We start from the raw sequence: 20881 nt of genomic DNA, 5'->3' as shown, positions 1-20881 counted from the left end.
GATATCAGAGTCACAACCCCTGATTCTTAGTTGTGTCTCCGTGCCATGATACAAGTGCACTGTGAAGTTCTTTGAATCTCTTCCACCTACGTGGTTGAAGTCATATTGTAAGCATTGGCAACTCCTGCCCTGTTCTCCACGTACCTGCAGTTAGCCTGAAGCAAAACCCCATTTCCTGATAAGACTGTTACCCTATAGAGAAAGCTTTGGAGATTAATGTATCAGGCCTTCACACTTTGTGTCTCCATCCTTTTCTGGTTGTGCATTTCCTAATCCCCATAAAACAAACCGATCTGCTTCTCCCTGTCCTGGCTGCGCCCGGCTGCTTCAGCTCTCCGGGGGAGGAAGCTGTCGTTAAACTGAGCTCTTCTGCTCTCTGCTGGCTCCACTGGTACACGACAGCTTTCTCTACAGTTTCAGGGCAGGATTTTATTCATTCCTTTATTTATTTAGTCCTCCAACGTTTTAAGAGCACCCACTTTGCGGAGAGCACTGTGTGGGTCCCAGAATTGCCAAGAAGGAGGCAAAAAAGAACCACTTTCTTCAAACACTCTATAATTGAACACTTTGTGCCAGGCACTGTGGGGGGGATTCAGAGATGACCAACATTCAATCCTTGGCTTCAAAAAGAAGTCACGATCTGGTAAATGATACAGAATTTTGTCCGAGCCATAGAATCAAAGAATTCGCACTAGAAGGGACCAGAAGCGCCTTCCAAGCCAGTGTTAGTCATTACAAGCTTTCCAAATTAGGCCAAGGGCTGGCTGTACATGGGCCTTGGGGACTGCTGGGACAGGGGAACGGCGTGTCGCGGGGATTCTGTGCCATTGCACACGATTCGGCCACAAAGTTTTATAGCAACACAAGGCTTGTTTGGAAACTGCAGATCTAATACCAACCGTCCTCCCATATGTCATCTGAATGCCCTCCAGCCGCATGAACTGTCCTCGCAGTTAATGTCCCAGTTATAGCCCGTCTCATAATCACTTTTTCACCCGCTTGTGAGTTCCTTTGCAAGGTCCCTCCAGAAGGGGGAGGCCCCCAAGGATATCTCACACGTGTTGAATGCTCCCTCTTGCAGATATCCACACCATCACTCACTGCGGTGCCTGGCAAGACCCGTCATTCCCAATGTTACGCCCAGAGCCAAGGACACTTCCCTGGACCACTGCTCCCTCCATGATGCCCCAAACTGCCGTGCCCAGGGCTCTTACACCAGTGGCGTTCAAACTTTTGACTGCAACCAACATAAGGAAAACATTTTACATCATAATCCGGTGCATACATATACCCCTGCACACATTTCTCCAAACAATACTTCCCTTTAATACTTGTAATAAACTCGGGCATTTTCCCTTCTTTTCTATCTCTTTTGTCTTTGATGCTCGTCACGACCCATTAAAACTGTGTGACTCACTCTGAGTCATAAACCTCGGTCTGAGACGTGCTACCTTGGACCATGGCCCACGTGCGTTGCACTCCGCCTGGACCCCTGGGAATTCCGGGTTGCTGCTCTCCCCACTGCCACGCAGCCTCATGGAGCACCAAGCAGCAGGCCTTGCTGCCCCAGGGAGCCAATGCTCCCCTCCCATCTCCTTTCTCTCCTCTGTATTCCGTCCTCTCAGAGGGTCTCGCTGCTGTTTTAGCAGCCAGGAGTCTATGCTATTAAACAACTTGGCCCCCGGCTGTAGAAACAGCAGCGTTCACTAACTATAAGGGGTTGAATGGTAGCCCTTACAAGAATATGTCCACATTCTAAGCCCCCAAACCTGTGAATGTGACCTTATTTGAAAAAAAAAAAAAAAAGCGGGGGGGATCTCTGCAGGTATAATTAAGGATGTAAGATCATCCTGGATTATCTGGCTGGCCCTAGATCCAAAGCCAGTGAGAGACAAAGGAGGAAACACAGGGAAGAAGGCCATGTGAAAGAGAGGCATAGACTGGAGGGATGAGGCCACGAGGTCAGGAGCGCCTTCAGCTACCAGAAGCTGGAAGAGGCAAGAAAGAACGGGACCCTCAAGCTTATGGAGGAATCGTGGCCTGACCCTTTGCTCCCAGACCTCTGCCCTCCAGAACTGTGTTTCTGCTGTTTGAGGCCACCAGCTTGTGGCAATTTGATCCAGCAGCCACAGGGAACTAAGAGACTAACCAAGGCTCTCCTTTCCCACAGCTCTGAGGGAACCAGACAGAACAGGATTCAACTCACAGCCACTGGACCTGGACCGCCCCTCCCCCTCCAAACCGCAGGCTGCATTACAGAGTCAGTCTTGTCCTTCCAGACGTTTTCGTCCAAAGGGTGGATTCTACCAAGGGGCTGTAGCATCCCCTCTTACAATTTGGTTGCTACTGCAAGACCCCTTCAGACAGACATATCTTGATCAACTAAATCCCACTTAACGTAAACAGTGGAATTTTTTCCCTGGTAAGTTCCTCAATGCCCACACATGTATCAGTTGGTGAGACTGGAAACCAGGCCTAGGATGGCGGTAGGCACGGTAGGTGAGTGTGTTGATGGGAGTCCAGAGGAGTGCAACGATCTGGCCAGACCACACAGTGAACTGGTGGCAGGTGGGTATTTATCGGAATGCTGAAGCATAAATGTGAAGAGTCTTAGGGTTTCCTTCTTCCAACAGCATTATGGGAAACCCACTTAGCTTGCAACCTGTTTATACCACCATCTGTTTCATTCGCTGTCTCCCTCTTACCCTGGCTCGGCACTTCCTAGTCATAAAAACTCCCTGGTACACTGATGAGCCAAGGCCATGCCTTGGCAAAGAATAAATCCTTTGGCTGAGCAACATGTGACAGCAGGGGTCACAGAGGAACACAGTCAGCTTTGGGTTCCTAACAAGAGGACTAGTGTAGCAGGAAAGCTGTGTTCTTAGATCCAAGGAGAGATGGGATGAGTTCTGGTAGGGATAGCTTCCTGCAGCCAGCAACGAGTGCACACCATAACCTTCTCGTCCCCTTTAGTCTTCAGATTCCATGCCCATCTAAAACTGTGTCTTCCAGATCCTTCCAAAGTCCCATTTTCTTCTTTAAAAGAGATTGGGCATTTCTGCACAGATTTACTCTTGGCAGTTCCAGGGGACTGATGCAAACCACATATGCCCTGGTCCTTCTAGAACCCATAACCCAAAGGGGCAGACCCCTACATCTAAATAATTCTGAGGCAAGACACCTATCTGTGTGTTGTTTTGTTTTGTTTCACTGTAGCAATTACCTCATTGTCTAGCAATGCTTTGTTTGCATGTCTGGCTCCTTGCAAAAGGGTTTTCCTCAACAGCAGAGTCAATGCCCTCCCATCTTGGTCTGCCTAGAAGATTGTCTGGAACACATGAAATGCTCACAGAAAGCTGATATTGAATGAATGCTGACCCGACTGTCAATCAATGTCTTCAATGATCATATTTACACTAATGATGTCTAAATTTACTTCTTCTCTTTCCATATTTCTCTCCTTTTCCTTTATTGATTGATTGATTGATTGATTGATTTTTTTAGAGTTTATTTATTTATTGAGAGAGAAAGAGAAAGAGAGAGAGAGAGGATGAGTTGAGGGGGCGTCCAGAGAGAGAGGGAGAGAAAATCCCAAGCAGGCCCCGTGCTGTCATCGCAAAGCCCGACACAGGGCTTGAACCCACAAACTGTGAGATCACCACCTGAGCCAAGACCAAGAGTCAGACTCTCAACTGACTGAGCCACACAGGGGCCCCATCTCCCTTTCTTTTTTGGTGGCATATATTTAACTAATCACATCTTGTGAAATCTTTAATATGTTTTTCTTTGCTGTTTCTCACCACTGCTGTCATAATGGGTCATCACTCTAATTCAAGACCATATTACGCCTCTTGTGAACTATTTTAACAACTTCCTAACTGGTCTTCCATTGTTGACTCTCTCTCCCAAACCCCAACCCAGTTCCTTCACATATATTCTACACACTTCACCTGATTCAACTTCTAAAGACACTTCTGATGATATAACTTTCTCCCTTCAAAACTCCAAATGCAAATCACTGCCTTCTGGAAAAAAGTCCACACTCTTTATGCATGTTTTTGAGGTTCTCGGGAATGTGGTTTCAATTTCTTCAGGTCTGGTTCCCATGAATGCTTCACCCTCCAGAAAATGCATGTGCCTACCAGTCCCTAAGATGGCCACACTCTTTAGTCTCTCTCAGACTGCTGATCCTGTCCCATGTGTCTGTAGTACATGTGGGCACATCTCCTTCTATCAGTCTACTCACTCCTCAGAGAACATTTCCAACTTCTTATTTCACAGAAAGAAGTGAATCCAGAGGGAGAGGCCTCTTTAAAAAATAAACACAAAATTATGAATGCAAAATTCTTTCCTATCATCATGGAGATAGTAAATAGGGATTCATAGAACAAAACTATCGAAACGTAATGAGACTCTGAGGTTGATGCCCTGGAAAATGGCCAAACAGGAGGACCAAGAAAGATAAATGTAAAACGCTTCTCAAGAAAGCGTGTAAATGTAAAACGCTCAAGAAATTCACAGTGCAGCAGACGATTCAGAGATATGCTAATAGCCGTCATCCCAGATAGTACAGATTTGTTATGCATAGGTTCAAGAAACAGGTTGTGGGGGGTGCCTGGGCGGCTCAGCCAGTTCAGTATCCTGCTCTTGATTTTGGCTCAGGTCATGATCCCAGGGTTGTCGGATCGAGCCCTGCGTTGCCGGACTCCAGGCTCACATCCAGTCTGCTTGGGATTCATTCTCTTTCTCTCTCTGCCCCTTGCCCCTGTTTTCTCTCTCTCTCTCTCTCTCTCTCTCTCTCTCTAAAAGAAAAAAAAAAAAGAAACACGTTGTGGGAATGTGCTGGATGGTGTCCTTAATTTTGTCTCTAGGCATCTGAGACAGCATCTTCAGAGATGGCACTTGTTGTTGGACTTGAAGGGAATAAGCCAGCCATTGGGGATGAATAAGCACCAGAGAATTGAAGTCTTGGAGATCAGTGTGCTGGAGACCAGGGACAGCAGAAATACACGGTGTGTTTGGGGAACAGCCCCTAGTGCTACGTGACTGAGGTTCCAACCGACCAATGAATCGGGAGGCAAGCCTGATGTGTTCATGGTGGACAGGCTCAGCTCCGGTGGCCAAACACTCAAAATAGCAGCCGGTGGCTTTAAGAACTAAGACATCTATTTTTTCTCTTGCATAAAATTCCAGGTTGATGATCCATGGCTGATAAGGCACTTGGTGATATTAGCTAGTGGGTAACTTCTATCTGTCCCTCTGCCGTGTGTGGTTTGGGCCTCACGACCAAAGATGGCAGCACCTGAGTCGAGGCGGCAGGATTGAAACGAGGATAAAATGAGGAGAGCAAAGGAGACACACGGTTATTGCCTGTGAAAGACTGCCGTTCTCAAAGATGGCTCCAACAGTAGCTCCCTCTCTGTATGTTTTAAGATGTGCCTTTGACAAACTCCTGTTGAAAGGTGAGGTCCCTGCCCCATCTCTTTGTAACTGGGCAGATTTTGTGAATGTTCTCATTTGAATATGGTGCACTGATACTGTGCGATTGCCGAGCGAAGTCATAAAAGAAGTTCTAACTTTTGCTTTCTTCACTGGGATACCCATTCTTTTTGTTTTTAAGTTTATTTATTTATCTCGAGAGAAGGAGTGAGTGCAAGTGGGGGGGGGAGGGGCAGAGAGAGACAGAGAGAGAGAGAGAGAGAAAGAGAATACCAAGCAGGCTCTGAGCCAGACGTGGGGCTCGATCTCGCAAACCGTGAGACCATGACCTGAGCTGAAATCAAGAGTCACATGCTTAACAGACTGAACCACCCAGGCGCCCCTGGGATACTCATTCTCGATGCCTTCAGCTATCAGGGCAGTCTGCTCTGGCCCTTTCTGAGGTGACCCTGCTGCGAGAAAGCCCAATAGCCTGCACGGAGGAGACCCACGACTACATAAAAAAAAGTTACCCAGCCAGACCTACATGCTTCAGCTCCAGCAACTGACTGCAACTGCAGGAGACACAAAGCACAGGGAATCCGAAGTCCTCAGTTGAGTCCTTTCTGACCCTCAGCAGCCGGTGAAAGATAACAAAATGGTTACTGTGGTTTTATGCCACAAAGTTTCTGTTAAGTAGCCAGAAGGAACCTAAACACTGTCTTTTAAGGAAGTTTCCACAAAGCTTTTCGCCTGTAACTTCCGTGTAACTTATAGCCAATTGACCAGGACTTAGTGACATAGTCATACTTACCTGCAAAGGGGTCTCGGGTGAGCACTCTGTACTCTGTGAGACGTGTGCCCCGCTAAGATCCTATTATTGCGGAAAAGGGGACAGAGGATTTTAGGACAGAACTACGGCCACAGCTAAGAAAGGAACTCTTTGAAGGACTGGAGACACACGAATACAATGTACTGGGTAAAAAAATAATAATTCCTGAAATATCACCTAATATGTATCCAAATCTTTATAGGTTCTTTATTTACAACTATCGTGATCTAGTGAAGATTCAAGTTAATTTACAGGAGTAGATTTTAACATGCAAGGTAGAAGTAGTAGCTTCAGGTTCAAGGTGGTGTGCTTTGGCCAACACACCTATTTTCCAAACCTTCCTAACTTTCCAAATTCCTTGTTGGAATGATGTAATGCAAAGGAGGGAGAGAGCTGCGTTTATTGGGAACCACAAATGTTGTATTCCCAGCATGCTGAGAGATATATGTATGATATGGTGGCAAGCCCAATGAGACCGAAGGTGGACCAGTCTGGATCTCCATATGCAAACAAAAGTTCACCTCAGGAATGAGAGGAAAAGACCACCTCCCTTAGGAGAAGAGCATGAACTCATCCTGCCAGGCTTGGAGAAGGCAAGGCTAGAGATGAAGGTGAGTGATGACAGTCGATGGGGGCAAATCTCCACCCAACCTCTGGAACCACACCAGCTCCCTTTGCAGGAACATCTGGTCACTGCACTCATTTTGTACTGAATTTGCAGAAATGTAAGCAAGGGGACGCTGCCTAATAAAGTCAACTGCTAATAAGGTATTCATGCCAGCCAGAGAGAGAATGATCCTGTGACTTGATCTACGACAAAATGCAGAGAATTGTTTTGCTCTGCTCCTATGGCCATGCGGGGAGGCTGCTTCTGAGGGAGGCCCCCTCCCACCACCCGATTGGCAACAAGACCTCTCTTCTAGTAAACAAAACTTGCGTGAAATAAGGCATTTTTCTTCTCCCTTTGAGAGCAAATAATTCAAAGAGACATGGCACGATCTCTAACAGAACACTCCCCATCCCCCTGCTGTAAACGTCAGCAGAGAAGACATTGCAGGTATGAAAAATTGTAGTTCAAACACATGAAGACGATCTAAAGAATTAGAATAAATGCCTCCCTCTCCTCTGTGGACGACGTTACTGCAAGAAATGAAACAAAAGAGGGGCGCCTGGGTGGCTCAGTCAGTTACGCGTCTGACTTTGGTTCAGGTAATATCTTGCAGTTCATGGGTTCAAGCCCCGAGTCAGGCTCTGTGCTGACAGCTCAGAGCCTGGAGTATGCCTCAGATTCTGTGTCTCCCTCTCTCTGCCCTTCGCCTGCTTGCACCCTGCGTCTCTCAAAAACAAATAAGCATTAAAAACATTTTTGTAAAAAAAAAGTAGACAAAATGGGGGTACCTGGGCAGCTCAGTCGGTTGAGCGTCTGACTTCAGCTCAGGTCATGATCTCACAGTTTCTGGGTTCGAGCCCCACGTCGGGCTCTGTGCTGACAGCTCGGAGCCTGGAGCCTGCTTTGGATTCTGTGTCTCCCTCTCTCTCTGCCCCTCCCCCACTTGTGCTCTGTCTCTGTCTTTCAAAAATAAATAAAAATGTTTAAATTTTTTTTTTTTAAAAGTAGACAAAATGAAACAAGCAAAACCTTAGAAACTCTCTAGATTGTATTTTTACCAGAATTGTGAAACTATTGTGCATATATACACACATACACATTTACATTATATCAGGCAATTTAAAAGAAAAGAAATATTAGGCTGATAACAATTTTTTTTGTCTCAATAAATTCCAGAAGACATTGCAGTAATGCCTACCAAGTTTTGAGAGGGGAAAATAAAATAAAATAAAATAAAATAAAATAAAATAAAAGGATTGTGATCACAGAATACAGTACTTAGCCAAGCTATTTTGGGGAAATAAGAACAACAGAAATCTCAGACAGCCAAACCAAGCACAGACCTTCTCTGAAAATATTACTCATAAAAGTACTTCAAATGAAAGGAAGAAAATAAACCAAAATAAAGACCTCTAAAGTGGAGTGGGCTGGTATAGAGATGGTGGGAGAAATAAATTTGTAAAATGTAAAAGTCAATTCCTAAATTAATATTATGAAACATAATGCATGTGTCTAATATAATTCTCTAAAGAAACCATGTAAGCCATAAAGCATTTTCTGAATTTAGTTATAAAATACTAGCTCATTCTAACAAAACTGAAAATCCAAGCTGGCAGGGAAGAGGGTATGTGAAATTTCTCCCCATTCTACCAAAGGAATTAATGGCTTATGTAACTTCCCTGAAATAGATGTAAGAATATGGGTAAAAATACATTTTCTAAAACCGCAAAGATAATGAGTACTAGAATAGACATTTGTTGTTTAACTTTTCATGGGAAAGTGATTTTTAAAAACCTAGCAATACTATCAAATAAATCATTAAAGGATTAAAAAGCATTAAAACAGAAATAATTTTTACGTGGGGTTGCATTCCTTAATTTGCAAATAAATGCAAATATGTTTATTTCATTTCTATCCTCAGATTTAGAAACACCCTTTTTTTTTTAAATTTTTTTTTTTTAACGTTAATTTATTTTTGAGACAGAGAGAGACAGAGCATGAACGGGGAGGGGCAGAGAGAGAGGGAGACACAGAATCTGAAACAGGCTCCAGGCTCTGAGCTGTCAGCACAGAGCCCGACGCGGGGCTCGAACTCACGGACTGTGAGATCATGACCTGAGCCGAAGTCGGACGCTTAACCGACTGAGCCACCCAGGCGCCCCTAGAAACACCCTTTTAAAATTTCTTAATTCTTGACTTTTATTTTACTTGGTCAACTGTTTGGTTTTCTCAGTTAAATATCTCACAGTCAGAGAAAATCTTTCTGCATTTATTTATTTATTTATTTATTTATCTATTTATTTATTTATAGTTCACTGAGACATCTGGTAGCCTCATGGACAGTGGAAGAAGGGCTATATAACCTCCTTGTCAGTTTCCTTCAGCCAAAGACCACGAGGAACACTAGTGTTACTGAACAAAGTTAGGTGTTTAGACTCATTGCAAAGAAGGAGGATGCACTTAGAAACCCTGAGGAATCTCAGGAAGAGGGTATTAGAAAAGACACACTATAGCATTGGGACATGTGCGGGGAGGGGGGTGGGCGGGGGAGGGTGGGGAGGGGAAGGTTCATGTAAATGGGCTGTGCTCTGGAGTGGATATTATCAGAAAGTGGGGATAATTCTATGATGGAGTGCTTTTAGTCTTATCTGGAAGGACAGAAGGTATGACTGGCAAAGAAATAGCAACCACTCATACTGGTCACAATAGGGGCCAGTTTGGTGATGTTGTGTGGTTTGGACAATGTTCATGCTTCCATTTGTAGTCGGAGACGATTATGGAGTGGTCCTGTGCTTGCCTGGATCCAGCATCGTCCCAGAGGGGTCTGGTCTGAGGTTGGTATGTGAATTGACCACCACAACGTAACCGTGGCAGCCAGACCAGCCCTCAGATGTCCGTGACTGCTCTTCTCTTTCTCATCCTTTATATAAGCACTTTGCTATATGAACACACACGCACCATGAAAAGTTTTACGTATTTTATTCTATTTGATGCATTTATTCTTACTTCATGCATCTACGATATGTAATGGATATGGACAGATGTATATTTAAATCTTTAAGGAAGTGATGTATTTGATTGCAGAAACAAAAAGGAACAAAAAAGCAAAAAAGGAAAATCATTTGCACTGTAACTGCCCTCAGTTGAATTCAACATACATGAACAATTGGGACCAGAAACAGACTGCCTACTTTCAGGGATTATTAAAATAGTTAGTTGACCTTATTTCGGTATTGAATAAACAAAGCTTTCTGTGTTCCTTGACTGAAGTTAATAGTTTTGTGATTTGCAGCCCAGATTCTCATTGCCCGCAGAACACTTGAAGAGATCATCCATTCTGATCCCTGAAGTGAAAGCTGAGACTATTCTCAGCTGCTGAGGCAAGAGAGAAGGCTGGATGAACACTATAGTGAGGTAAGACTGAACGCTTCCTCTCATACACAGGTGTTGCAAGCCTCAACATCTGCAGGCATTCAAAGGTTTCTAGAAGGCACTAGGAGTAGGATTGCTGTTCACCATTACCTTTTTGCTCTCTTTCAAAGACAAGTTTTGAAACTGACAATAAAATATTTACCATAAATTAAAATGCTCCTGCCTCACTCCTTACCTGAGCTGAGAAAACCACCTTCACCCAAGTCCAACCTACTTTGCTTTTCCACCTATTCCTGGCCCCTGCTCCCAGGTTCCTCTCGTGCTCCATCTTCCTGGCTTCTTCTGGTACTTGGTCGCTTCCTGCTTCCTGAACATGAAATGAGCTTTGCATCTGGGGACTTCCATTTTCACTCCAACTGGGATGAACTGAGCTGCCTGCCAGCCCTAACCTTGACCTCCCGACCACTTCCATATATCCTTCAAGACATCATGGGTGAACGACTCCTCTTCCAAGAAACCACTCCTCAGGTATGATTAGGTTGCCCCCTTTCTATCACAGCATGGACTGGCACACAACACGGGCCCTGCAGGTCAGGCATTGTGCCTGATTACCTTTGTGATCCTGGAACTTAGGACAGGCTAATCAAATAGGCTTGAGTAAATGAATGCTGACTTATGGATGCAAATGGACAGAATACAGCTTTTAACCATAGAATATACTTCATGCCATTTTTCCCCCCAGGGGTGGTAATGGGTTTTTACCGACTCATTCCACTGTATCTTCGAACTGGTACCCAGATCTCAAGTCTTGGCATAGCATTCCTTCGCACATCTTACTGTATTCTTCATCAGGGAGTCCGCAGGCTGCCAATCAATAACCGTGCAGGTACTGTCTGCCTCCTCTGCTCATGTTTCCCCTTGCTTGTCACCTCCCCTGAATGGAGACACATAGCCCCACCAACACCTGAATGATCTACATCCACAGATCTGCCTAATACACCCCTTCTCTCCCCATCCACAGTAACTGGGAGAACCACAGAATTGCCTACAAAGGTATTTTCATTCAGGATGACAGAGGAACATCTCCCTCCATTATGGGTAATTACTGGTGCCATAGCTCATACGTTCCTTCAAAACACAAAAATGTATTCTGGAAGCCCCAAACTGACACACACACACACACACACAAACACACACACACACACACACACACACACAGCAAGAGCAAGAGAGACCAAAAGAGCGTCCCATCACCTTGCAGTGAATTTCAACAGGTCCTCCCCCCTCCCAGGAAATAAGCTTAGACAACACTGGGACCCACAAATTCCAATCAGCTGACGGTCAGCAACACAGAGGTTACAGATTTATTTGTGTATCTCTAACACACCACACGCCTACCTGTCCCTGCCCCCCGAAGGCTTCCTGCTGCACCTTTAAACCTGTGTCCCTCTCTTATTTTTATGAGCCCACATACGTTTAACTAGTAACTTCAAGCTCTAGTCTAGAAATTTTTATGATGATTTCCTACATCTGCACGGCACAGTATGGTAGCCACTAGCCACATATGGCTACTGGGCATTTGCTACATGGCTGGTGCAACTGAGGAACTGAATTCTGAATTTCATTTCATTTTAATTAATTTAAATTCAAATAGCCACATATTGGCCACCATATTGGACAGTGCAGCTCTAAATGATTCCAGCCAGGCAGGCTCGAGCACCAAAGTAACAATCTGAAACTTTCAGAAGAGTGGGAGCAGACTCTCCAGGAGAGGGACTGAATGAAAATGCACTGAATATTCACGCATAGGGTGGGATCACTGCCCTCTCCGAGGAGAACCGTGGCAGGATGGTCAGAGGCAGCTGAAGACGACCTTGAGATGAAGCCAGGGCAAGACAGGACCTAATGGGGGTCCTAATGGGATGCGGGATATGGAAATGAAGCAAAAGGAGGGGTCGGGATGGATGTGGAGGAAGTGGAGGGAGAAGATACCTCCCTGTGGGTTTATTTACTACCACCAGGCCTAAATCCTCCCTAGACCCTCTCCCCCTCCCCCATCACTATACATTTTAATGGCAGGACCATTAAGTATCTCCCAGAGCAAACCTCCCATTCCATGGAGGAATAAACTGAGGCCCGGAGCGAGCTGTCCAGAGTCCTGTTGACTCTGCAGAAGAACTGCAGCCAGAACCTTCCCACCCCATGGGCGCAGCTCCACTAAAGGAAGGCAGAGCTGCGGAAGGAGAACTGCAGGTAGACAATGAGCAGGCAGAGGGCGGCCCCGAAGAGGCACCAGCGAAGCGAGAAGAAGCTGTAGCCGGAACCCTCCTGGGCGCTTGGCTTGGAGGCCCCTGAGAAGGTGCAGGTGATGGCCTCCTCCTCCAGCAGCTTCTCGCTGGGCTTCCAGTGCACGACGCCCTCCTGGCAGGCCTCGCAGAACTCGCTGCGGTGCGGACCCGCGTCCGGGCGGCTGGCCACGTGGATGCGGTACTGGCCGCCGTCTTCCTCGTAGCACTGCTCGCGCAGGCTGGTGATGAGGTTGTCCACCAGGCTCTCGATGTTCTCCTCCAGCATGCTCGACTCGTCCAGCCGCGCGGTGCCGCACTCGTGGCACAGCTGCTTGAAGACGCGCATGCGCACCGAGCCCGCCCGCTGCTCGCGGTCCAGGTACATGTGGAAGAGGATGACCACGTGGGTCGACTGCCAGGTGTGCCAGCACCAGGAGCAGTGGAACCTGCGGGGAGGGGAGGGAAGGATGCAGAAGGTGGGCCTCCCTCCCAGTGACAGCCTGCCCTGGAGGAGCCCGGAAAGGAAGGGCCCTGTGTGCCTGTGCCTAGAGATAGAGGCGGGTTGTTCACTGCCCCCTGGGCTCCTTAGCGCTCGGCAGGCTCTGCCTCCTCCCACTGAACCCCGCTGGGCCTGGAGCAGTGTCTTCAGAAATCTGGCACTGGAGCTATCTGGCTTCCAGCGGGCTCTCCTGCCTGCCTCCTGCACGCCCTTCTGTGGCCTCAGCTCCGGGTAACCCAATGCACTCTGGACATGCACCTGTGCGCTGCACAGGGCTCACCCCCCACCCCCCAATCTGGGCCTTATTTTTCATGCGTGCATTGCAGAGTAATGGTGTCCAATAAGGCTCTTTTCATTCAGACGTCCCCTGACTCGGAGATGGCTCGCTCATGCCTCTCGCCTGCTGTGGAGAGAAAAGGAGATGCTTCTAACTACCGACCATAGACCACCAAGAATACTTGGGAGAAAAACCACCAAGAATCCAGCAGATGCACTGCTGGATGGGTGATGGGGCAGCAGGGGAGGACTAAGAGACTTTGGTCCCTGTACCATCACAAAGAACATTCTCTTACGCCTTGACAAGTAACCCCTAGACCCTGCTCCAGCCCTGCAACAGACACTGGAAAAGTGGGCTGTAGTCGGCATCCCCCTCTACACACATGCACACTTACATTCAGGCCACTCTGTCAAACTTGGACCCCCTAGAGTCCCAGCCTCAGAGATTGTGGAAGGAAGTGGTCTGGGACTCATCTAGCTGAGCCCCACTCCCTCAGCCCCCACCCAGTGCTTGCACACCTTCAGTAATGGAACACTCATTACCTCCAGGACAGTTTCTTTCAACCTTGAGATGAACCTCTTCCAGGAGGACCCTGTTACAACAGCTTTGTAGTCAGGGGTCCCCTGGACCCCTGACTGTCCTTACTGCTGACCCTCTCTGGGTCCCCTGTACAATGGCTCTGAAGGACCTCTGACAAGGAACTCAAATTCAGTCCAACAGATACCACCTAGCCCCTACTTTATGCCAAGCATCACATAGTCCAGGCTGGGGGGTAGAGATGAGGCCAAGCCTGCCCCCGAGGCCTGGAGCCCACCGACAACACAAGCCCAGAACAGTACCCGGCATAGCTCAAGGCAGGATTGGCCCAAAGAGCAGCCTGACCCCCAGCACGGGGTCCCCACCCTGCTGTGCCAGAGCTGTGGGGCACCAGGATTAATGCATCTCAAGGCTTACAGGGAGAGTGAGCCTGTGCACATAATAAGCACAAGAGTGGCAGTTCTGAAGGCCTGCCTGAGGCCACCTGGAAGCCACAGGTCACCAGCCAGGATAGGACCAGTTGAGACCTGAGGCAAGGAGGAGACACAGGCCCATACAGCTCAGCCCCTAATCCCCTGGGCCCGTGACCCAAGTTTCCAGGCCTTTGCACTCCTCCCAACGGCCACCTCCGGAGCTTCATGTTTTCCGTCTCCTCCTTCTCTGCCTTTTTAATCAAACCAATCCAGAGCTGTTTCCTCTCCCTCAAGCTTCACCTCAGACCTTAAATTTCAAAATATCAGACCTAGCGCAAGGGGACCATAAGGATCATCTGGTCAACCTTTCATTTTATTGAGATGAAAACAGAAGCGGAGAGAAAGAGAGCCATCCATGTGCACACAGCTAGTCAGAGACAGAGTCAGGACCTGGTCTCATACTTATAGGTCTTAGCTCCCCACGGGCAGCTCCCTACCCACAGCCTGCCTCCTGATTCCACCTTCACCGGCATGCTGCACCTGAGGCGTTTCACGTACAAACATGCATGAACAATCCAGTCTGTGTGTCCACACCCCCAAAATACAGCCACTTGTCGGCCTCCCTGGGGGTCTAGGGGCATTATCTGTCCTTGAATCAGTGGACCCAGGGAAGAGGCCTGCACAGACCCTGAAGATGAGCTTGAGGCAGCTTGGGCAGGGCCTTCTGTGGTCCTGATCCCAAATCACACCCTAGAAAGAGAGGCATGTGCGTTTCAGATGGACATGTCCCCTGAGCCTATGGATCTCCTTGCACTGTGGAAGTCATGAGGGTCCTATAAAGCATAGGACACTGGGCTCTAAGGTCTTAAGGGAAATCATGCCCAAAGCTAAGTCCTTTGGCCGCTGGCCCATAGACAATAGAGCTGGAAGGGTTTTGATTGGCCAACTTCCTGTATTCAGATCAAATTGGACTGAGTTGACTAACTAGACTTAGGACCGGAGCACAGGCCCCAATCCTAAACTAAAGTTTTCTCAGCAGACCTCATGGCCTCCTCTCTCAGTCCCCACCATTCTTTAAGAGACTACGGAATGTGCAAACATCTAAAGTGTCAAAGATTGCAGGGCCGTTGTAGCTCTTCGTTTATTATAGAAAACCAAGAGCCAAAGACAGAACACAACTTGTTAAGGTCACCCAGGGAGGGAGTGGTACAGCTGGGATTAGAACCCAGGCCTCTCTGACCCACCTGGAAGTCCTTCTCTGCCCCCTCACCTGAGCTGACCCAGGACCAGGCTCCATTTGATCTCTGCATCTCCACTTGGAAGGTGCCCCCAGGGCTGCCTACGGTCCCCTTCTCCCTGGGCCGCTCACCTGCCCGAGGCATGCTGTTCCAGGTACTGCTTCCAGCCAGGGGCCAGCTCGTCGAGCTTGAGGTTGGGATCCATGATGAGTTCCCAGCTGTCGGCCGGCTTGGCCACCTCCATCTTCTCATAGAAGACTTTCTTCCACTCGCAAGTGGTCAGGCTGGTGGTACACATGGTCCTGTCGGCAGGGATGGAAGTTTCCGTTCAGCCTGCGCGAGAACACAGAAGGAGCCCAGGTAGGTGCAGAGCAGTTCCGTCTCTGCCGTCTGAAAATCCTCATCAACCGGACCAGAGGGAACAGGACCCAGCAACCTCCTTTGTCACCCTGGAAGCGTTTACCATGGCAGCTGGGCAGGGAGCCAAGAGCCAGGGCTGGGGAGGAGGGAAGTCCCACAAGAGAGTTCCAGGGCCCTGAACTGGGCTTGGGAGGCAGGGCTGGGTAGTGACACCGAGTGGAAGGAGCAGGCTGGGAGGCTCAGGCCCGGGTCAGACCTATCCAGGCCTTCCAGGATCTCCACCCTCCTACTTCACCTACTGCTCTCCCAGGCATTCTGCACAGCGTGTGCTATGGTAACTGTGACACCCTAGGGAGCCAAAGAGAAACAAGGGATGGGGGGGGGGGGTGCAAAGACTGCAGGTCGTACACCCCTGATGTGTGGGAACCATCATTCACCGTGCGACAAGCACCAACTGCTTGACCTGTGTGCTGGCCAAGGTGGGAATTCGTTCCCCCTTCATCCAGATCAGGAAACCAAGGTTTACACAGCTCCCAGCGGCCTCATTCTACATTCACATCCAGGCTTTCCAACGCCAAGCTCATTTGCTCAAATGCATACTGCTCAATGCAGTACTCTTGAGCTCCTGACACATAGGGGTGGGGACAGAAGTAGGATGCCCTTTGCTCAGAAAGATCTCAAGCCAGTTGTGAGATAGAATGCAGTTTAGCACGCTGTAAAAAAGCACAAGAATAACAGTTCAGATGCATAGAGTCATAGAATTGTTAAAGCACATATTTGGCTCCCGGTCCCAAGCTACACTAAGAAGCTTCTGGAGGAAAAAGGTTGTTCTGTGCTGCAAGCTGCTGCTGCATCAGCTGCTACCGAAAGAGGCCAGGCAATAGGGTACCCACAGGTCCCTCAGGCCCAATTTAAGTACTTCAGAGACGAGGAGGGAACTTGACTCCAAATTTGCATAATCCACATGAAGACACAGACACCTGGGGGAAGCAGCCCTGGCAGGGAAAAGACCAGGTGGTTGGGCAGCTTGTCCTGGCTCTGCCGTGTGTCCGCTCGGCCTCAGAATCCAAGAGTTTCCCTCAGTGGACTTCGGTCTACCCACCTGCACAGGAGAGGCCGGCTAGATAGCATCTAGGGCCTCTTCCAGAAGTAATCAGCTCATTCTTTTTATTTTTAATTTTTTTAAGTTTATTTATTTATTTGGAGGGGAGAGAGAGAGAGGAAGCGAGAGCGAGCAGGGTAGAGGCAGAGAGAAAGGGAGACGGAGAATCCCAAGCAGGCTCTGTGCCATCAGCACAGACAGAGCCCGATGTGGGGCTCGAACTCACCAACTGTGAGATCATGACCTGAGCTGAAATTAAGGGTCGGATGCTCAACGAACTGAGCCACCCAGGTGCCCCAGCTCATGATTTTTTTTTTTTAATGTTTATTTATTTTTGACAGAGAGAGAGAGAGAGAGAGACAGAGCATGAGTGGGGGAGGGGCAGAGAGAGAGGGAGACACAGATTCCGAAGCAGGGTCTGGGCTCTGAGCTGTCAGCACAGAGCCGATGCAGGGCTCAAACTCACAGACTGTGAGATCATGACCTGAGCTGAAATCGGACGCTCAACCGACTACTGAGCCACCCAGGCGCCCCATCATGATTCTTTAACCTGGAAATCGGATCCCTGGGAATGTGGAGGTGATGAGAGAGCAGAAGGCAGGCTGAGGACAAAGTGCAAGTTAGCACACACCCTCCGCCGCAGGTAGGATGTATGTGATATTCCTCAGGCACTCCTGGCTGCCCAAGAGCAAAGAAAGGAAAGAAAACAAATGTTTAACTCATAGAGATCATAGAGTCTCCATCAATTTACAAATGTCTTAGTAAATTACAAGAAAAAGACAAACTTATCAATAGCCTAATCTCCAGAAACCCATAGACTCAGTTTCCTGGAACCCCAACATCACGCCTCTATCGTGATACGGGAAACAAAGGCAAGAAGGCAATGGCAAGTAAAATTAAATTTCCTTATAACCTGCATGCAGCCTGCTGACAAACACTTGAGGCAAATACAGAGTAGAGCATTTCTCTAGGAACCCCCTACCTTCCTACTGTCAATGCCTTATTAGAGGGAAAACAACCTTAGCTTGACAATAGCAAGGCCTCAAGTATCTTTTGCATATCAAAGTCCTTCTGGAAGCCTCCCTTTTGACTTTACCTCCCCAACTCCAAAGTATATAACCTGTCAGTCTTCACAACCTCAGTGCAGCTCTTTCTGCCTCAGGGTCCTGTTCCCGCGCTTTTATTAAAGCACCTATTTTGCACCAAAGAGGTCTTCAAGAACTCTTTCTTGGCCATCGGCTCCAGACCCCGCCATCACCCCAAAACCTCATTAGAGGCACAGACAGGGAATACAGCATTGGAAACATTTCTGGGAACTGGAAGAGACTTTTCAGTGCTGAGTTCCAGTCTTGACACTTGTCTCCAAGCGGTTTTTGTGTTGGATGAGGTCTGGGACAATCCCCTTGGGTCATATCTTGGAATGGGAAAGTGTCCCTCTACCAGCTTTGTGCCAGAGATCTCAGAAAGGGCAAAATTACTTGACCAGGAGCTCTAGAAGAGACTATTCTTTTTTTTAATGTTTATTTATTTTTGAGAGAGAGAGAGAGAGAGAGAGAGAGCGAGCATGAGTGGGGGAGGGGCAGAGAGAGACACACACACAGAATCCAAAGCAGACTCCAAGCTCTGAGCTGTCAGCACAGAACCCGAGGTGGGGCTCGAACCCATGAACTGGGATATCATGACCTGAGCTGAAGTCAGATGCTTAACCAACTGAGCCACCCACACACCCCTCGAAGGGACTATTCTTAAAAATCTGATTTCTTCATTGAGCTCTTTATATCTTGACATTGAAGTAAGACATCTGAAGCTCAGAAATGGGAAATGACCTGGCCGAAGCTTTAGTAGGGCCGCTCACACCTCCTCAGGGCCAGCTGCCAGCGGAGCTGAGACAGGTCAGAGGACCGGTGAGTTCCCAGGAATTGAATGAACTGAGGAGCTTATGGCCCAGCCTGGAGCCACCTGCCAGGAATGAATCTGAAAAATATTGTGCCATTGTTGCCAGAACAAATGACAAAGAAGGAAAACCAAAAAGATAGAGGGTGAGACTTGTCCGGGTTCATCTGTTTGTTTTTACCCAAATGATGCAATCCCCTTAGGCCTAGCATCAGGTTTAATTTAGAATGGGAGCCCTCTAGGCAGAGACCAATATAATTCATCTTTCTATACAACAGCACTGTTTTCTCTCAAGAAAAAAAACCGTGCTTACGATACAACCAATGAACACAGATATTACCTCAATTTTCTGCAAATGGCTCTGGTTTGCTCCAGAAGCCACAAGTTAAGAGCTCACTAATGTAAAAATGTGTACAGCTGTGGCCACATCACGCACTGGCAGTTTCATTATACATTACTGCTGTATTTTTAATTTAGATAATAACTTTTATAAAGGAATTTTTATTCCTTTATAAAATAAATTACTATGCACCTGTATTTTGCAAACAAAATTGGCCAAGGGGAGAGGGATAAAAGAACCAGTCTCCTCTTCAACTTGGAATGTGAGTCAATACATATTAACAAATACTTTTTGCAAGGTGCCTGGGTGGCTCAGTTGGTTGAGCATCTGACTTCGGCTCAGGTCATGATCACACAGTTCGTGAGTTCGAGCCCCGCATTGGGCTCTGTGCTGACAGCTTGGAGCCTGAAGCCTGCTTCAGATTCTGTGTCTTGCTCTCTCTCTGCTCCTCCCGCACTTTCACTCTGTCTCTCACTCTCAAGAGTAAATAAACATTTAAAAAATTCTTTAAAAAAATACTTTTTGCAAAATGTTCATTACTGAAATGTTACCTATGTGAATAACACAGGGGATGACAGTGCAGAGTCTAAAATATAAAAGTAATAAAGAGTTGGGGAGGTGAGTATGGCGGGGTTTTAGAGTGGTGGGAGTCCGGAGTCAAGGGCCAAGAAAGAATTCTTGAAGACCTCTTTGGTGCAAAAGGTGATTTTATTAAGCACGGGAATAGGACCCTTAGGCAGAAAGAGCTGCACTGGGGTTGTGAAGACTGACAGGTTATATATTTTGGAGTTGGGGAGGTAAAGTCAAAAGGGAGGCATCCAGAAGGACTTTGATATGCTAAAGAGGACTCCTAAGATACTTGAGGGCTTGCTGTTGTCAAGCTAAGGTTGTCTTCCCTCTAGTAAGGCATTAACAGTAGGACGGTAGGGGGTTCCTGGAGAAATGTTCTACTCTGTATTTGCCTTAAATATTTGTCAACGGGCTGCAGATTGTAAAGAAATTGAATTTTACCTGCCATTTTCATCTTGCCTTTGTTCCTCACATCACGATGGAGGAGAGGGTGATATGAGGCGCTCCAGGAAACTGAGCTTCTGGAGATTAGGCTATTGATAAGATTGCCTTTTACTTGTAATTTACTAAAGCGTTGGAAACTGATGGAAACTCCTGTCCTGCACGACTGTGATCTCTGTCAGTTAGCCATTTGTTTTCTTTCCTTTCCTTTGTTCTTGGGCAGCCAGGAGTGCCTGAGGAATGTCACACATACCCCACCTTGGGGAAGGGGGCTGTGCTAGCTTGGGCCTGCCCTCAGCTTGCCCTCAGCTTGCCCTCAAGTAGACATCACTCGCGGGTTTTTGGAAACTAACTATAAGTAACCCTTATCCCAGAGATTTCAATAGAGTCTTGAGTGGGGGATATACCCCCTCTACCCACTCCAGGCCCAGGAAAAGCCCTTGTCATTGCCAGACATTATTACTGATGGGAAAATGTTCCAGAGGCGTTTGAGGGCCAAAGGAAAAAAAGAAGGTTAAATAAAACCGAGTTCGTGGTTCAGGATATGTCTTAACTAAGCAATAAATCCAGGGGAAATGCAAGCTATGTCCTGTCTTCCCCTATCCCTCCACAATTCAAAGATCCATGGAAGGTGCTAGAGAACAAATCCAAGGTTCCCAGGGAATCTTCTTCAAGAGTGGTTAGCAAGGCC

At 47.5% G+C, this 20881-nt stretch overlaps 1 protein-coding gene across 1 annotated transcript; it reads right to left on the bottom strand.

Annotated features, from left to right (window-relative positions):
- Window positions 1-12449: 12449 nt before the first annotated feature.
- RTP2 (receptor transporter protein 2) lies at window positions 12450-15797 on the bottom strand. Its single transcript, XM_007083567.2, has 2 exons — window positions 15616-15797; window positions 12450-12966 (listed from the first exon to the last, which is right to left on the bottom strand). Exons 1-2 carry the CDS (start codon window positions 15780-15782, stop codon window positions 12450-12452), a joined length of 684 nt encoding a protein of 227 aa, XP_007083629.1. The 5' UTR covers window positions 15783-15797.
- Window positions 15798-20881: the final 5084 nt, after the last annotated feature.

The sequence above is a fragment of the Panthera tigris genome, chromosome C2, assembly GCF_018350195.1.
Source record: "Panthera tigris isolate Pti1 chromosome C2, P.tigris_Pti1_mat1.1, whole genome shotgun sequence".
NCBI classification, from domain to species: Eukaryota; Metazoa; Chordata; class Mammalia; order Carnivora; family Felidae; genus Panthera; species Panthera tigris.
This window is presented reverse-complemented; position numbering and strand designations above follow the sequence as displayed.

Excerpts from the sequence above, each read along its gene's own strand:
- RTP2 (XM_007083567.2), bottom strand. The coding sequence starts at position 15,782 with ATGTGTACCACCAGCCTGACCACTTGCGAGTGGAAGAAAGTCTTCTAT. Across the intron at positions 12,967-15,615 it reads GAACAGCATGCCTCGGGCAG|GTTCCACTGCTCCTGGTGCT; the intron begins GTGAGCGGCCCA and ends CCCTCCCCGCAG.